This window comes from Euleptes europaea, chromosome 10 (assembly GCF_029931775.1).
Source record: "Euleptes europaea isolate rEulEur1 chromosome 10, rEulEur1.hap1, whole genome shotgun sequence".
Classification (NCBI taxonomy): domain Eukaryota; kingdom Metazoa; phylum Chordata; class Lepidosauria; order Squamata; family Sphaerodactylidae; genus Euleptes; species Euleptes europaea.
Genome location: NC_079321.1, coordinates 19,458,553 through 19,471,174, shown reverse-complemented (window position 1 = coordinate 19,471,174; position 12,622 = coordinate 19,458,553). Strand labels below are relative to the sequence as shown.

Here is a 12,622-nt window from a genome sequence, read left to right as displayed (position 1 = left end):
TAATAAAAACCACAATAAAAATAAACAAACCGCTCTTAAAACAACAAACTACAGCATCAGTTGATCAGAAGACACCACTCAAAAAGTATATCTGAACACCCCAGCTTTGTATAATCTCTACAAATGGCTCCACTGCACCAAGCAGAACAAAAAAAAACCCCTAAGAGTCACAATAAGTGCAGTCTTCCAAATATCCTGGCTACTGAATCGGCAACAAGATATGGAATTCTGAACCAATCAAAACTCACCAGACCAGCAGAACTGCAGAAAATATGAACGAACGTGGATCACGCTTTGCATAACAAAGTAACAGCAATTGCCATTTAACTTATTCAAAACATTCACTATGTCATTTGTATTCGGTTTTATATATTGTTCTATGTGGGACATCAACCGGGGAGCCCTTGTGAGTGAAGAGCGCAGAGTATAAACCTATAAACAAAAAGAACGTAATTGGAAAAATGGATCTAAGACTTAAAAAAAAAAAACCAGTCTGCCAATGACAAACCACTGAAGATAAATGAACAAAAAATGAATTTATTTTGGTGACCATAGATGTGAACTTTTTATGTACGAATATCCCACAAGATGAAGCCTTGGATATTTTACACAACATCTTTGATAGGACAGCTTTTTGCAAAAAAAAAACCCCCCAACATCTTTTCTATGTAAAATTGTGGAATTGTGCCTGGATTTTTTTTTCTAATTTCAAAATTTTTTAGACAGATTTCTTGCACTGTGATGGGTTGCAAATTTGCTCCTGAATAAGTTTTTTTTTTCAAAATAACGATAGTATTTACAAGAATTGTATTATCTTTACAAGAAATTTTTGGATGATATCTTTATGAACTGGGAAAGTTCAGAGGAACTCCTTGTTCAATTTGGTCAGTTCATTAATACCTTTCATACGACTATTACATTTGATACGTCCTATGATGAATCCAAGGCCAATTTTCTTGATATAGTTACTAAAAATCAATACTGATGTTTACAGGAAACCAACTGATGCTAATTCTTTCCTGTCTGGGAATAGCTTCCACTCATACCAGTTTAAGAGGAATTTGCCTTACTCCCAGATGTTGAGGCTTAGAAGGAACTGTAGCCTTGACTCTTGATTTTCATAGGCAAGCCAATATATTAATGGAACAACTAAAGGATAGGGGATATTCCTCTAGGATTCTAAAACAGGCCTTTTTCAAAGCTAAGAACATCCTTATTAACACCTTGCAATAAAAATAAGACCACAGACAGAATGGTAAATGAACACCAACACCCATTTCCCAGCTTTAGCGAGCATTCATTCTTCCAAGTGGTCCTGATGACCAAAAGTCCTGGTTCACTGACTACGAAGGTCCAGGCTACGGGGGGAGGGGAAGGCTCCATCCTTGAGTCCGTCACTAGCTCTGTTGCAAAGAGAAGGAATGAATATCTGAACTGGATCTAAACGTATTACAGCAGGCTCGTGGGACTCGTAATGATGCAGTCGCGTTGAAGCTAAACAGATAAGGGTCCGCTTGAATGGGAACTGTATGAGGGATGCCTTGAGTTTCACAATGGAAGAAAGGCAGGGTCAAAATGCAGCAAATAAATAAATAAATAAATAAATAAATGGACAAATAAATAAATTGTGCCCCAGCTAAGCTTTTGTCGTAAACCAGGAAGAGCAGCTTCAAACGAAGGTAAGACTGATAATGTGAAATGCCGAGTAAGTTACTGATCTAATATGGAGTGGCAAAACCAGCAAGTGTAGTGGCTGTCGTTCCTGGGAAGTACCTGGTTGGCACCTGAATGGCTGAAACGATCAAACGCCAACTGCCATTGAGTGTAATTAAATCTCCCACGGAACCAAACGTCTTGTATTTATTTGAGCAATCACTGCCTATATATGGCACAGTTCACACATGGTGAAGGGATCAAGTGCCAAGTCTATGCTTTTTCTTCTTCTCTTGGTTATAAAAAGGGGGGGAAAAACAGAACCAAGTTGAAACTTCCCATAGGCAGCATCCATGACTTGGCAGGACGGTCAACCTCTTGCCTGTCAGCGACTCCTTTGTACTCCTATGATATTGGAAAGCTTTTCACAGTTCTCCAGTTGTATAGATTCTGCCTTCTGTTTCAGTCGCTCGTCTCGGTATAACTTTGCCAAATTGGACAGCTCTGATTCTGAAACATGAAAAAGACAATTATTGTACTTTTTGTCTTATGGCTATGGATCTGTTAGGCAGGGAAAGTATTGAGGAGTACTGACAAAAACAGAGGAAGAACTAGCATTCAAAACATGAGATGACTTGGGTTCATTAACGCCCCCCGATGACAAGATCTCAGAATTATAGAACCCCCATGAGCACCTTTTACCTATTTATTACCTTAGTACAGCAATAACAAAAAAAACCTGGTACAAATACATACAGGTAAAATTTAATCTAACCTATGGAGAGGTGTGCGTGCGTGCTGTCAAGTCACAGCTGACTTATGGTGACCCTGTGGGGTTTTCAAGGCAAGAGATGTTCAGAAGTGGTTTGCCATTGCCTGCCTACATGAGGCTGAGAGAGTTCTGAAAGAACTGCCTGGCCCAAAGTCAGCCATTAGGCTTCATGTGGACAAGTGGGGAATCGAACACGGTTCTCCACATTAGAGTCTGCCGCTCTCAACCACTACACTGTGCTGGCTCTATGGAGAGGTAGATACTAATATAACTTTAACCTGTTCTATGGAATTTAGGATAATGTTGGAAAGTAGATAATGCATACATTTACAATTTAAATTTAGTGACATGGCTGCTTTTAATACAGAATAAAGCTGGACTGAACAGTTGAAAGTTCATCTCACTATGACCATATATGGTTGTTGTTAGAATTTATAGTAGTAATGTGTGTGTGTTAAGTGCCGTCAAGTCGCTTCCTACTCATGGCGACCCTATGAATGCAAGTCCTCCAAAATGTAGTAATGTAGTAGTCTGCAAAACTTAGTTACTCAATGGCATATATACTTTGGCATGTATTCACACACTGTAAACATCTATGGATCCTGTTGTATCATTTACTTCCAGCACACAGAGCTTGGTGGAATACTGGGAAGAAGTAGACAACAAGAAGATTTTCTTTATAATGGTTAAAAAAAACTACTACTCTACCTCTTTGGGGGATTATTAAGTGTAAAATTATGAACGGTTTGGCTTCAACTAGCTTTTCCATAGGCACAACATCCCTGCAAAGATTATGCCAGGGATTGTGGGATATTGTTGGCCTCACACATTCTATCACTCACTTAAGCACTTCTTTCTTTAAAAGCTGACTGCTGGGATTTCAGTCTCCTGTCTTTGCTGACTCCTAGGAGCCCCTCCCACAAAGCTTCCCAATTCTCAATCTCTGTATTTGCCCACATAGTTCTTAAAAGGTGTAAGAGGTTATTTTTTTAAGCTACTGATGACCTGGATGTCCCAGGCTAGCCTGATCTTGTCAGATCTCAGAAGCTAAGCAGGGTCAGTCCTGGTTAGTACTCGGATGGGAGACCACCGAGGAATACCAGGGTCGCTATGCAGAGGAAGGCAATGGCAAACCACCTCTGTTAGTCTCTTCCCTTGAAAACCCCATAAGGGGTTGCCATAAGACAGTGGCAATTTGATAGCATTTTACACACACACTGATGGTTCACTTCAGCCATCAAATCATGGAATGTAAGAAAAATAGTGAGAACTACTTTCAGCAAAGTAATGTTTGTGAAGGTTCCATGACATCACTATCAGCTAATAGGAACCGACTAGATTTATATTTGTTGGCTGCCTTTTTGTGGCTAACACTTTCAAGGTGCTTAACAAATGAGCATTATACCACATTATATCAGTGTCTATCAAAAATTGATGCAGAGGTTTATATAGATACAGTTTTAAGTCAATACAGGCAAGATGCTTGAAGCCAACTTACTTTGTTGTTTTTCTTTCCTGCAGTTTGTCTGGACATAGTCAATATATTCTTTTTCAATTTGTTTTTCAAGCTCTTCAAGATCTTCGCCTTTATAGTTATTTTCAAAGTTTTTGTCAACATAGTAAGGCACCTGAAGGTTCTGTGTTTCTCTAATGATAGTGTGTCCTAGAGTCCTGTGAGAGTAAGCAGGCGGAGAATAGGGTTTTTAAACCACTTACAAACAATATTGTAGAAATCATGCTTTGATATATGAAGATTTCCATTCAAAGACCTGGATCCTGTGATCTGCAGGTGCAAGGAGCTTTACTCAAGCAAGAGGCAAAATTCCCTTCTCTCTTCCCACTACACCCATCATCAATACACACAAGTCCCTCGATCCCAGAAATAAATTTTCCCAGGGCTCTGGAGGGAGAGGAGAGAAGATCCCAGACCATCAGTGCTTTCCACTGGCAAGTTCACAGGATCCAAGCCAACATGTACATCTTCTTTAAGGGAGAGAGAGATGGCTACAAGACTGGTTAGTAAAACGCAAAATATTTTCTTTCTGAAATATTACAGTTCCTATGAGTAGGGGAGCATCTTGCATAAAATGCCAGGCTGTGGAAAGTAGTCTTCTAATACAAAAAGCATTTATCAACTTCCCAACATGTACATCTGAGCCAAAGAACAACAGACACATAATTCTAATGGTTAGGCCTTTTCTTAAAATATCGTTATCATCTAGAAAAAAGTTAATACATTTCTAAGCTAGATCGACAAAGAACAGCCAAGACAAATGTTGGGACTTACGATTTGAAGAAAAGACTGTAGGGTGGATTAGTAGCCATCAGCTGTGTTACTATTGACACAATTATTATAATAAATACTGGCAGTAACTGAACGAATGCCGAATAGGTATTCTAGAAATGAAAACGATGGTTAGTGAAGGGTGTAAGCTAGAAACGGAATAAGATCTAAATCATGATGGTAAAAAGAGAGCCCCAATTTTTTTTAAAGTTAGCTTTGGGATTGTTAGAGAGGGCTAATTATTAGTTTAGTACAAAAACAATACTGACCAACATTCACTTTTGATTGAGATTAATACAAAACTTATGGAAAAGGCTACTTTTGGATTCACATCAAGGCACTTCTGATGTTCCTTTGTGATTGTCAGAAGTAAGGATGCTTACTCCTTTTAAATATCGTTCCCCTCCCCAAAAATAATGTTGCCTTAGATTTTTGCAGTGGCAAGATCAACCCCACCCCCTCTAAGGTTTTCCTTAAAGCTGTTCACATGGCCTTTTTATCAGATTTGTTAGTTGACTGAGAGAGCTCTTAAGAGAACTGTGACTAGCCCAAGGTCATCCAGCAGGCTTCATGTGGACGAGTGGGGAAACCAACCCAGTTCACCAGACTAGAGCCTGCTGCTCATGTGGAGGAGTGGGGAATCAAACCCAGTTCTCCAGAGTAGAGTCCACCACTCCAAACCACTGCTCTTAACCACTACATCACGCTGGATCTGGATGGTAGTCCAAGGACAATAAGAAGGTGGTTTTATTATTAAGAACAGAAGAAAAGGTGGGATGGATCATAAGAAAGGGGCAAGGGGAAAGGATGTGATGTGGTGCGTTTGAGGGTGGGGGTATGTGGAAAGGAAAATGAGCAGTCAAGAGGAGACAGGATCCATACTAGACAAAAATAGCATGGTGCCCATTTCATCAGATTACAGGAGCAAAGATCAGCATGTCTACTCAGAAGGAAGTCCTGTTTTATTCAATGGTACTTATTCCCAGGAAAGTATTGTTAGGATTGCAGTCTAAGGGCGTGGGGGAGTCGAAGACAGGACAAGGCTAGTGAAGGAGTGGGAGAACAGTAGATTGTTGTGAATGGCTTCAGTTTTATCATTAATGAAGGAGGCATGGTCAAGGGCTGAAAGGTTGGGAGAGGGAATGCTTCAGTAGAACAGAGGTAGCAAAGAAGTACTGAAGTTGGGTGTGACGGAATGTGGGTGTAAGGGAATGCAGAAGGCAGGCTAAACCAAGGAGATATCTAAGAATTACTAAACATGCGCTAACCATGGTTCACAACAGTTCTTCCCACTGTTTATTCATGGCAATATCATCAGGCCCCAGAAATGGTCTACATACTATGGGTATCATCCTGTTGTCGCAAACTTTGCACTACTACTAGAAAAGTCCTTCATGCACTGACTTTGCATGAACCAGGTCATTCTAAGGCAAATGCAGAACATGCCGTCCCTTTTATTTAAAAGATAAATAGTGCCACTATATCTTTGGTGGCCAGTAAGATGCTCTCCACTCCCACCCAAGCTGAGAAATGTTTTCATTTGTGGATGAAAAAATGTTACTCCTCTTATAAGAATATATATCCGTTATCTTAGGTAAGAAACTGTCTAGATTAGTGAAATTTGTGTGCAATCTAATGTAGACAGTTTGCCACTCCACTGTATGCTACTGCTATCCAATAACTAGATTTGAGTCCAGTAGCCCCTTAGAGACCGACAAGATTTTTGGGATGTAAGCTCTCAAGAGGCAAAGCTCCCTTCATCAGATAATGAAAGGAGCTTTGACTCTCCAAAGCTTACACCCCGAAAATTTTGTCAGTCTGTAAAGGGCTACTGGACTCGAATCTTGCTCTTCCACTGCAGACCAGAACAGCTGCAATACAATAAGTCAGGAGCCTTCTGGGTACTTATGACAGATCCTTTCTCCCAATCACCTGTGGCTGGTTTTCTTCCTCCTCTTCCTCCTGTGTCCAAGTCCTCTCGTTTCTGGTCCGAGATGGATAACAGGGAGGATCCGCTGATACATTTGAAAACATGTGCACGTTTCCTGGTTGAAAAAAGGAAAGGAGTAAAGGGGGTGTTTTTAATTTAACATGAGAAGTAGGACGGGGTTTTTTACCTTTAGAAATCTTAGCTTTTAAAATACTCAAGAGAGACCTATCTGTAGCATGTACCCCTAAAGGCAAAAGAGGGACACAACCTTATTTTAAAAGACGTAATTTAAATCCAGCTTGTCCGTTTTATTTTTAAATTTTGGGGTGGCATCACCAGGTTCCCTGGTGTTCATAACTGACAAGGTAAGTCAGGCGTTATCCCATATATCTCCTGCCTGCTTGGGGCCCACATACTTGGCTGAGCAGAGCTGTAGTATCAACCAGATTATGAACAGCGCAATCCTAAAGAGAGTTGCACTCAAAGATGTAACTCTACAGAGAATTGTACTGCCAGACTACTATATATAGCCTTCCTCCAAAGACATACCAGTCTAGATTTTTGAGATAAGCCGGTTTATATAAAAAAAGAACTTTTTCTCTTGTGTGTGTGTATGTGTGGTAAAGTGCCGTCAAGTCAGAGCCGACTTATGGTTACCCCGTAGGGTTTTCAAGGCAAGAGATGTGTGGAGGGGTTTGCCACAGCCGGCCTCCGCGTGGGCTGAGGGAATTCTGTGACTGGCCCAAGGTCACCCAGCAGGCTTCATGTGGAGGAGCAGGGAATCGAACCTGCCACTCTTAACCACTACAACATGCTGACTCTCATGTGGACACTTGGTATAAATTGGTCTAAGTTGAAAGTAGATGTTTATGCTGTTTTCTAGTGGCCTGCGTTTGCACCCCTCTCTCAGAACATAAGATGGTTTTCTGAGCTCCCTAAGCTGCCTCAAATGACGACAACTACTGTAACTCTAGAGTGGTATTTGCCAAAGAGGAGGAAAAAAATAGTATCTAGAACTTTAATTACAGAGCTTTACCTTACACAGGAGATAACATATGGGCAGCACCAGCTAAAGACAGTGCTTATGGAACTTGAAAGTGAAAGGGGGGGGAGAAAAGACTCACCTGTTGGAAAGTGGCCGCCAAAGAACATATTAAATATTTCTTCAGGTGTGATGTCTGCTTCAAACTCCCTGTAATAGTTGTAGTGCTTGGGCAGGCTGCTATACATAGGCTCTGGTTCATCCCCAAACCGATCGTACTGCAGTCTTTTCTCTGGGTTGCTCAGAACAGCAAAAGCAGTGCCTATTGCTAGTGTGGAAGAGCAAGAAACAAGAAGTCACATTCCTGCGACTAGTCATGATGACTGCAGTCTGGTCTAGCACTGGCTTGCAGTAACGGCTGCTCAGAAAGCAGCATATAATCCCTGAGGGTTAAAAAAAAGCATTGCATTGGGTTGGAGTCCTAATTTTTGGCTGTATGGGGGCCAGTGTTCTCCTCTGGTGTGAAGTGGTAACTGAGGGCCTTGTGCCACTGGGAAGCATTTTGTACCAAAGGAATGTGCCTGCACTGGGGAAGGAGAAGAATAGAGCCATTAAAATAAACATAACCAAAATAAGCAGGAAATGTTCTCGGAATGGCTGTGACAACATACCAATGATGTAACATTTGTGTCCTGTCCTTCCTTCAAGACGCCCAGGGCAGCACAGATGAGATTATATCACAGTGTTGGACCCAGAAGTAATTTTACATTTATGGAAGGCACTTCTGTCAACGGAATGGGACTTCCCTACCTTCCCTCACTTTCTGCAGCCCACTGAACTTCCTGGGGACCCTCAGGTGACCATCTAGGGGACAGTAGCAACTTGAGGGGCAAATTGGGGGGGTCTGCATGGTGGGGGGATCAATGAAAATAACCCATTCCACTGGTAGAAAATTTCCACCGAAGCTTCTATTAAATGATGGAATGGCATACTCTGCCTTTTCAATGAACTATACCAGGGGTCGGCAAATTCATTAGTCAAAAGAGCCAAATATCAACAGTACAACGATTGAGATTTCTTTTGAGAGCCAAATTTCTTCAACTTAAACTATATAGGTTAATAAACACTGTTTATTAACTTAATAAACTTTAATTAAAGTTTTAAGACTTACACTGAATAAAACTTGATATCGTACTTAATAGTGATCTTATTTATTGATAAAAATTAAATTGTAAGTCCCTGCCATCTCCCCCTCCCCATCCGGAGTCCTCATCTGGAGGCCTGGTCTACAGCCATAAAAGCCTATTGGTAGACCTGGCCTCCAGCTGAGTCCCACTGGGAGGCCAGGTCTACCCTTTGGCTTTCTTGGCAGTAGACCTGGCCTCCAGAGGCCCTTAGAAGCCAATGGGTAGACCTGGCCTCTGAAGGGGGACTTTTTCCCCCTCCTCGGAGTCCAGGTCTACCGCCAAGAAAGCCATTTGGGTAGACATGGCCTCCCAATGGGACTCAGCCGGTGGCCAGGTCTACCAAAGGAAGCCCACCCCGCCCAACAGCTGACAGGTGGGGGGGGGCAGGAACTGCTGAGCCACCCGCCCAGCAATCGTGCGGCTAGAGGGGGGGAGGAGGCTTTAGCCTCCCAACCATTGAGGGAAAGGGAAAGGGGGACTCGGCCATTCTCCACGGCGGGGGGGGGGGAGAGACAGCGTGCCCGCTCGCCCGCTCTCTCTCTCTCAGGCGCGCCGGCTCTGCAGCCCGGCTGCCGGCGTGAGCAGGCACAAGAGCAGGGGCACTGAACCAAGTTCGGAGAGCTGCACTCAACGGACCAAAGTGCCGCATGTGGCTCGGGAGCCGCAGTTTGCAGACCCCTGAACTATACAGAGCAAAGAAATTGCAACCCTGCTGAAATTAACCACGGTATCACCCTAAACATTTGGAATTACCACCAGAAGACACAGATAGGATCCAGATGAGCCTCTTTACAATCTCTCTGGCCCCACATTTTTTGGGGTCAAAGTATTGGAACATTTTCTCTTTTCATTAGGCTCTATCGCACAGCACTCTCTTTGTACTCCAAAACCAGAGTCTATCCAGACTCCCCCCGCCCCTGTACCTTTAAACGCTTCAGTCGCTCCTGGAGCACAATTTTTGTCAGGGTGAAATTTAAGGGCTAGTTTTCGGTACGCTTTCTTCAGTTCCTCATCTGTGGCATCGCTCTCAACGCCTAGAATTTCATAATAATTCTTACACCTCTTTATTCTACAAAATAAGAAAAATCTTTAATGGCATATTCGTCATAATAGCACGTACAGAAAATCTCTTTTCAGTCACCAACTTATACTTTCAAATACAAAAAAAAAAGAAATGGAAGTTTCAGGCTTCTGCATTCACAGAGGAGCAATTCTAGTATATTCTGGCATGTGGATCTGCAGGCTGATGCAGGCACATCATTTGTGGTGTTGTTGTTGTTTTGCTGTCAAGTCACAGCTGACTTATGGAGCCTTCGTAGGGTTTTCAAGGGAAGATATGTTCGGAGGTGGTTTGCTATTGCCTGCCTCCCCATCACGACCCTGGTATTCCTTGGAGGTCTCCCATCCAAATACTTGCCAGGGTCGGGCCTGAGAGTATGTGACTGGCCCAAGGTCACCCAGCAAGTTTCCATGGCGTGAGTGGCGATTTGAAATTGGATTTCCCAGGTCCTTGCCCAACACCTTAACCGCTACACCACGCTGGCTCTCCAAGGCAGGGTATACATGAAATAAATCAATGATTCCCTTCATCAGGTGAAGCTTTGCACAAGGAATCTATTAATGAAACAGACTACAGGTGACAACTCTGATAAGCACACATATTGTAAGCAAAGGGATTTCATATTTACCTTTGAACCCCAAGCAGCTGTTCTTTCGTATAGATCATGTTTCCTTCTCCAGAGAGCGGCTGACTCCTCCCACAGTCACACACATCCTCCTTCATCCTCAGACAGTCGCTACAGCAACAGCAGTCAAAGTCGTCTCTTGTTTCCTCCGATGCGTATGGATTTCTTCTGAGCTCATCAATTAACGCTGCAAAGAAAGGCAGGTGCGATCAGTGGATAACACGATGCCACAGACGTCACAAAACATGCCCACATGCGCACGCACCCTCAATATCAAAGAGAAAAAGATGTTCCTTGTTCCTATCACATGTAAATTTTTAGGCAATCGTTCATATGGAGAGCAAACAAGAAATATTGCAGGATTTGGATACTTCTTGGAAGCTGTACCTTTTATTTTGACGTTGCATTGGTCACAGGAACCCTGTTTTAGAAGCCTTTGTTCCCAGAGCTTAAGGAGCCCAAAGGACGAAAAGCCAAATAAAGAGATGGTTTACCCAACTTCATGATACCTTGTTTTGCTCATGTTAACTCTTAACAACAACTAGTGTGTTAATGGAAGGATTTTAAAAGGAAGCCTGCCCCAGCAGGTGCAACAGGTGTATACCTGAAAGGCTCGAAACTGGAAAGAGAAAAAAAGCTGGAGCTTCAAAGATTATGATCAAAAGGCCAAAACCTGGGCTAGTTTTCACAGACATGGTTTCTCAACACTTGACATCAGATGTTCACCTAAACTGGTAAACAGATTTAGATGAAATCCTGGATTCATGGCCCCCTCCTGGCACAGTTACTTCAAAACCCCTTCTCACGTTTCATAACTGCTACCCATGGTCCAGAACTGATGCAAACTCCCTCCCTACTCTGCTCTGCAGACATTTCTCTCCCTCCACTGCCCTCCCATTCCATAGCCTGCTCTCCCCGCCAGTGCTTCTAGTGTGAGGAATTGCAGGGAAGCAGCCATGCTAGTCTGTCGCAGCACAAATAACAAAGCAGCCCTAAAAACGAACAAATACATTGTTGCACAAGCTCTTGCAGAACCCACTTCATCCAGTGCATGAAGTGCAATCTTCAGCTGGCAAATGCACACAGGTTTGGGGGGTAGGGGAGAATGTAGAACTTGGAGCCATGCGAAAGCACTGGCATTCCTGTAATACGTCTATACACGGCTGTATAGAGGGAGGGGCTGCGACTCGGTGGTAGAGCATCTACTTGGCATGCAGAAGGTCCCAGGTTCAATCCCCGGCATCTCCAGTTAAAGGGACTAGGCAAGTAGGTGATGTGAAAAGCCTCTGCCTGAGACCCTGGAGAGCCGCTGCCGGTCTGAGCAGACAATACTGACTTTGATGGACCAAGGGTCTGCTCCAGTACAAGGCAGCTTCATGTGTTCAACCCCAAGGCTCAAACAGGAATGCATTGTAGTTCATTGGTTCTTGTAGGTTATCTGGGCTGTGTAAGCGTGGTCTTGGAATTTTCTTTCCTGACGTTTCGCCAGCAACTGTGGCAGGCATCTTCAGAGGATTACACACCCCGGATAACCTACAAGAACCAAGGAATGCATTGCACTGTGTGCATTTGAGCTTTGCACAGAAATACCAGACCTTGCGGTTCTCTTGCACTCCATTTACATTTGGCCCACTTTTGAATTTTTTTTTTTGCCTGTACACGTGTACATTACGTACACTGGATAAAGCAGGCCCACGAGAGCTTATGCCACAATAAATGTGCTAGTTTTAAAGATGTCACCGACCAGACCCCTTTCCTCGTGACCCCGCCCCCGTTATTCCTTCATCCCGCAAGGCTCCGGGGTCGCAGGGCAGCCTCCGGAGCCACCCGCACGACGAAGTTACCTTCCGTCCAGCGCTCCCCAGGGCCCAGCACTGCCATTTTCCATTTGAGCGAGGAGGGAGGGAGCGGGGGAGGGGAGATGAAAAGGGACGAGGCGCGGTCACGTGATCGGGGGTGCCCACCGCCGCACGGCAACCTGGGTGTTGTAGTCTCCTCGCGTTAGCAACCGCCCCCAACTCCCTCGCACTCCCGACAGGAGAACAACAGACCCTCCACAAAGGCGGCCTTTCACACGCGTTCCTTCAAAGGCGCCCCAGCGCCGACATCGCCCCAACCGTCGACTTCCG

At 43.7% G+C, this 12,622-nt stretch overlaps 1 protein-coding gene across 1 annotated transcript; it reads right to left on the bottom strand.

The window, feature by feature from the left end:
• Window positions 1-1,991: 1,991 nt before the first annotated feature.
• Window positions 1,992-12,378, bottom strand: DNAJC18 (DnaJ heat shock protein family (Hsp40) member C18). The gene is made up of 8 exons (XM_056856623.1): window positions 12,338-12,378; window positions 10,497-10,680; window positions 9,732-9,877; window positions 7,764-7,949; window positions 6,642-6,754; window positions 4,713-4,822; window positions 3,924-4,096; window positions 1,992-2,163 (listed from the first exon to the last, which is right to left on the bottom strand). The coding sequence occupies exons 1-8, from the start codon at window positions 12,372-12,374 to the stop codon at window positions 2,039-2,041; spliced, it is 1,074 nt and encodes a 357-aa protein (XP_056712601.1). The 5' UTR covers window positions 12,375-12,378; the 3' UTR covers window positions 1,992-2,038.
• Window positions 12,379-12,622: the final 244 nt, after the last annotated feature.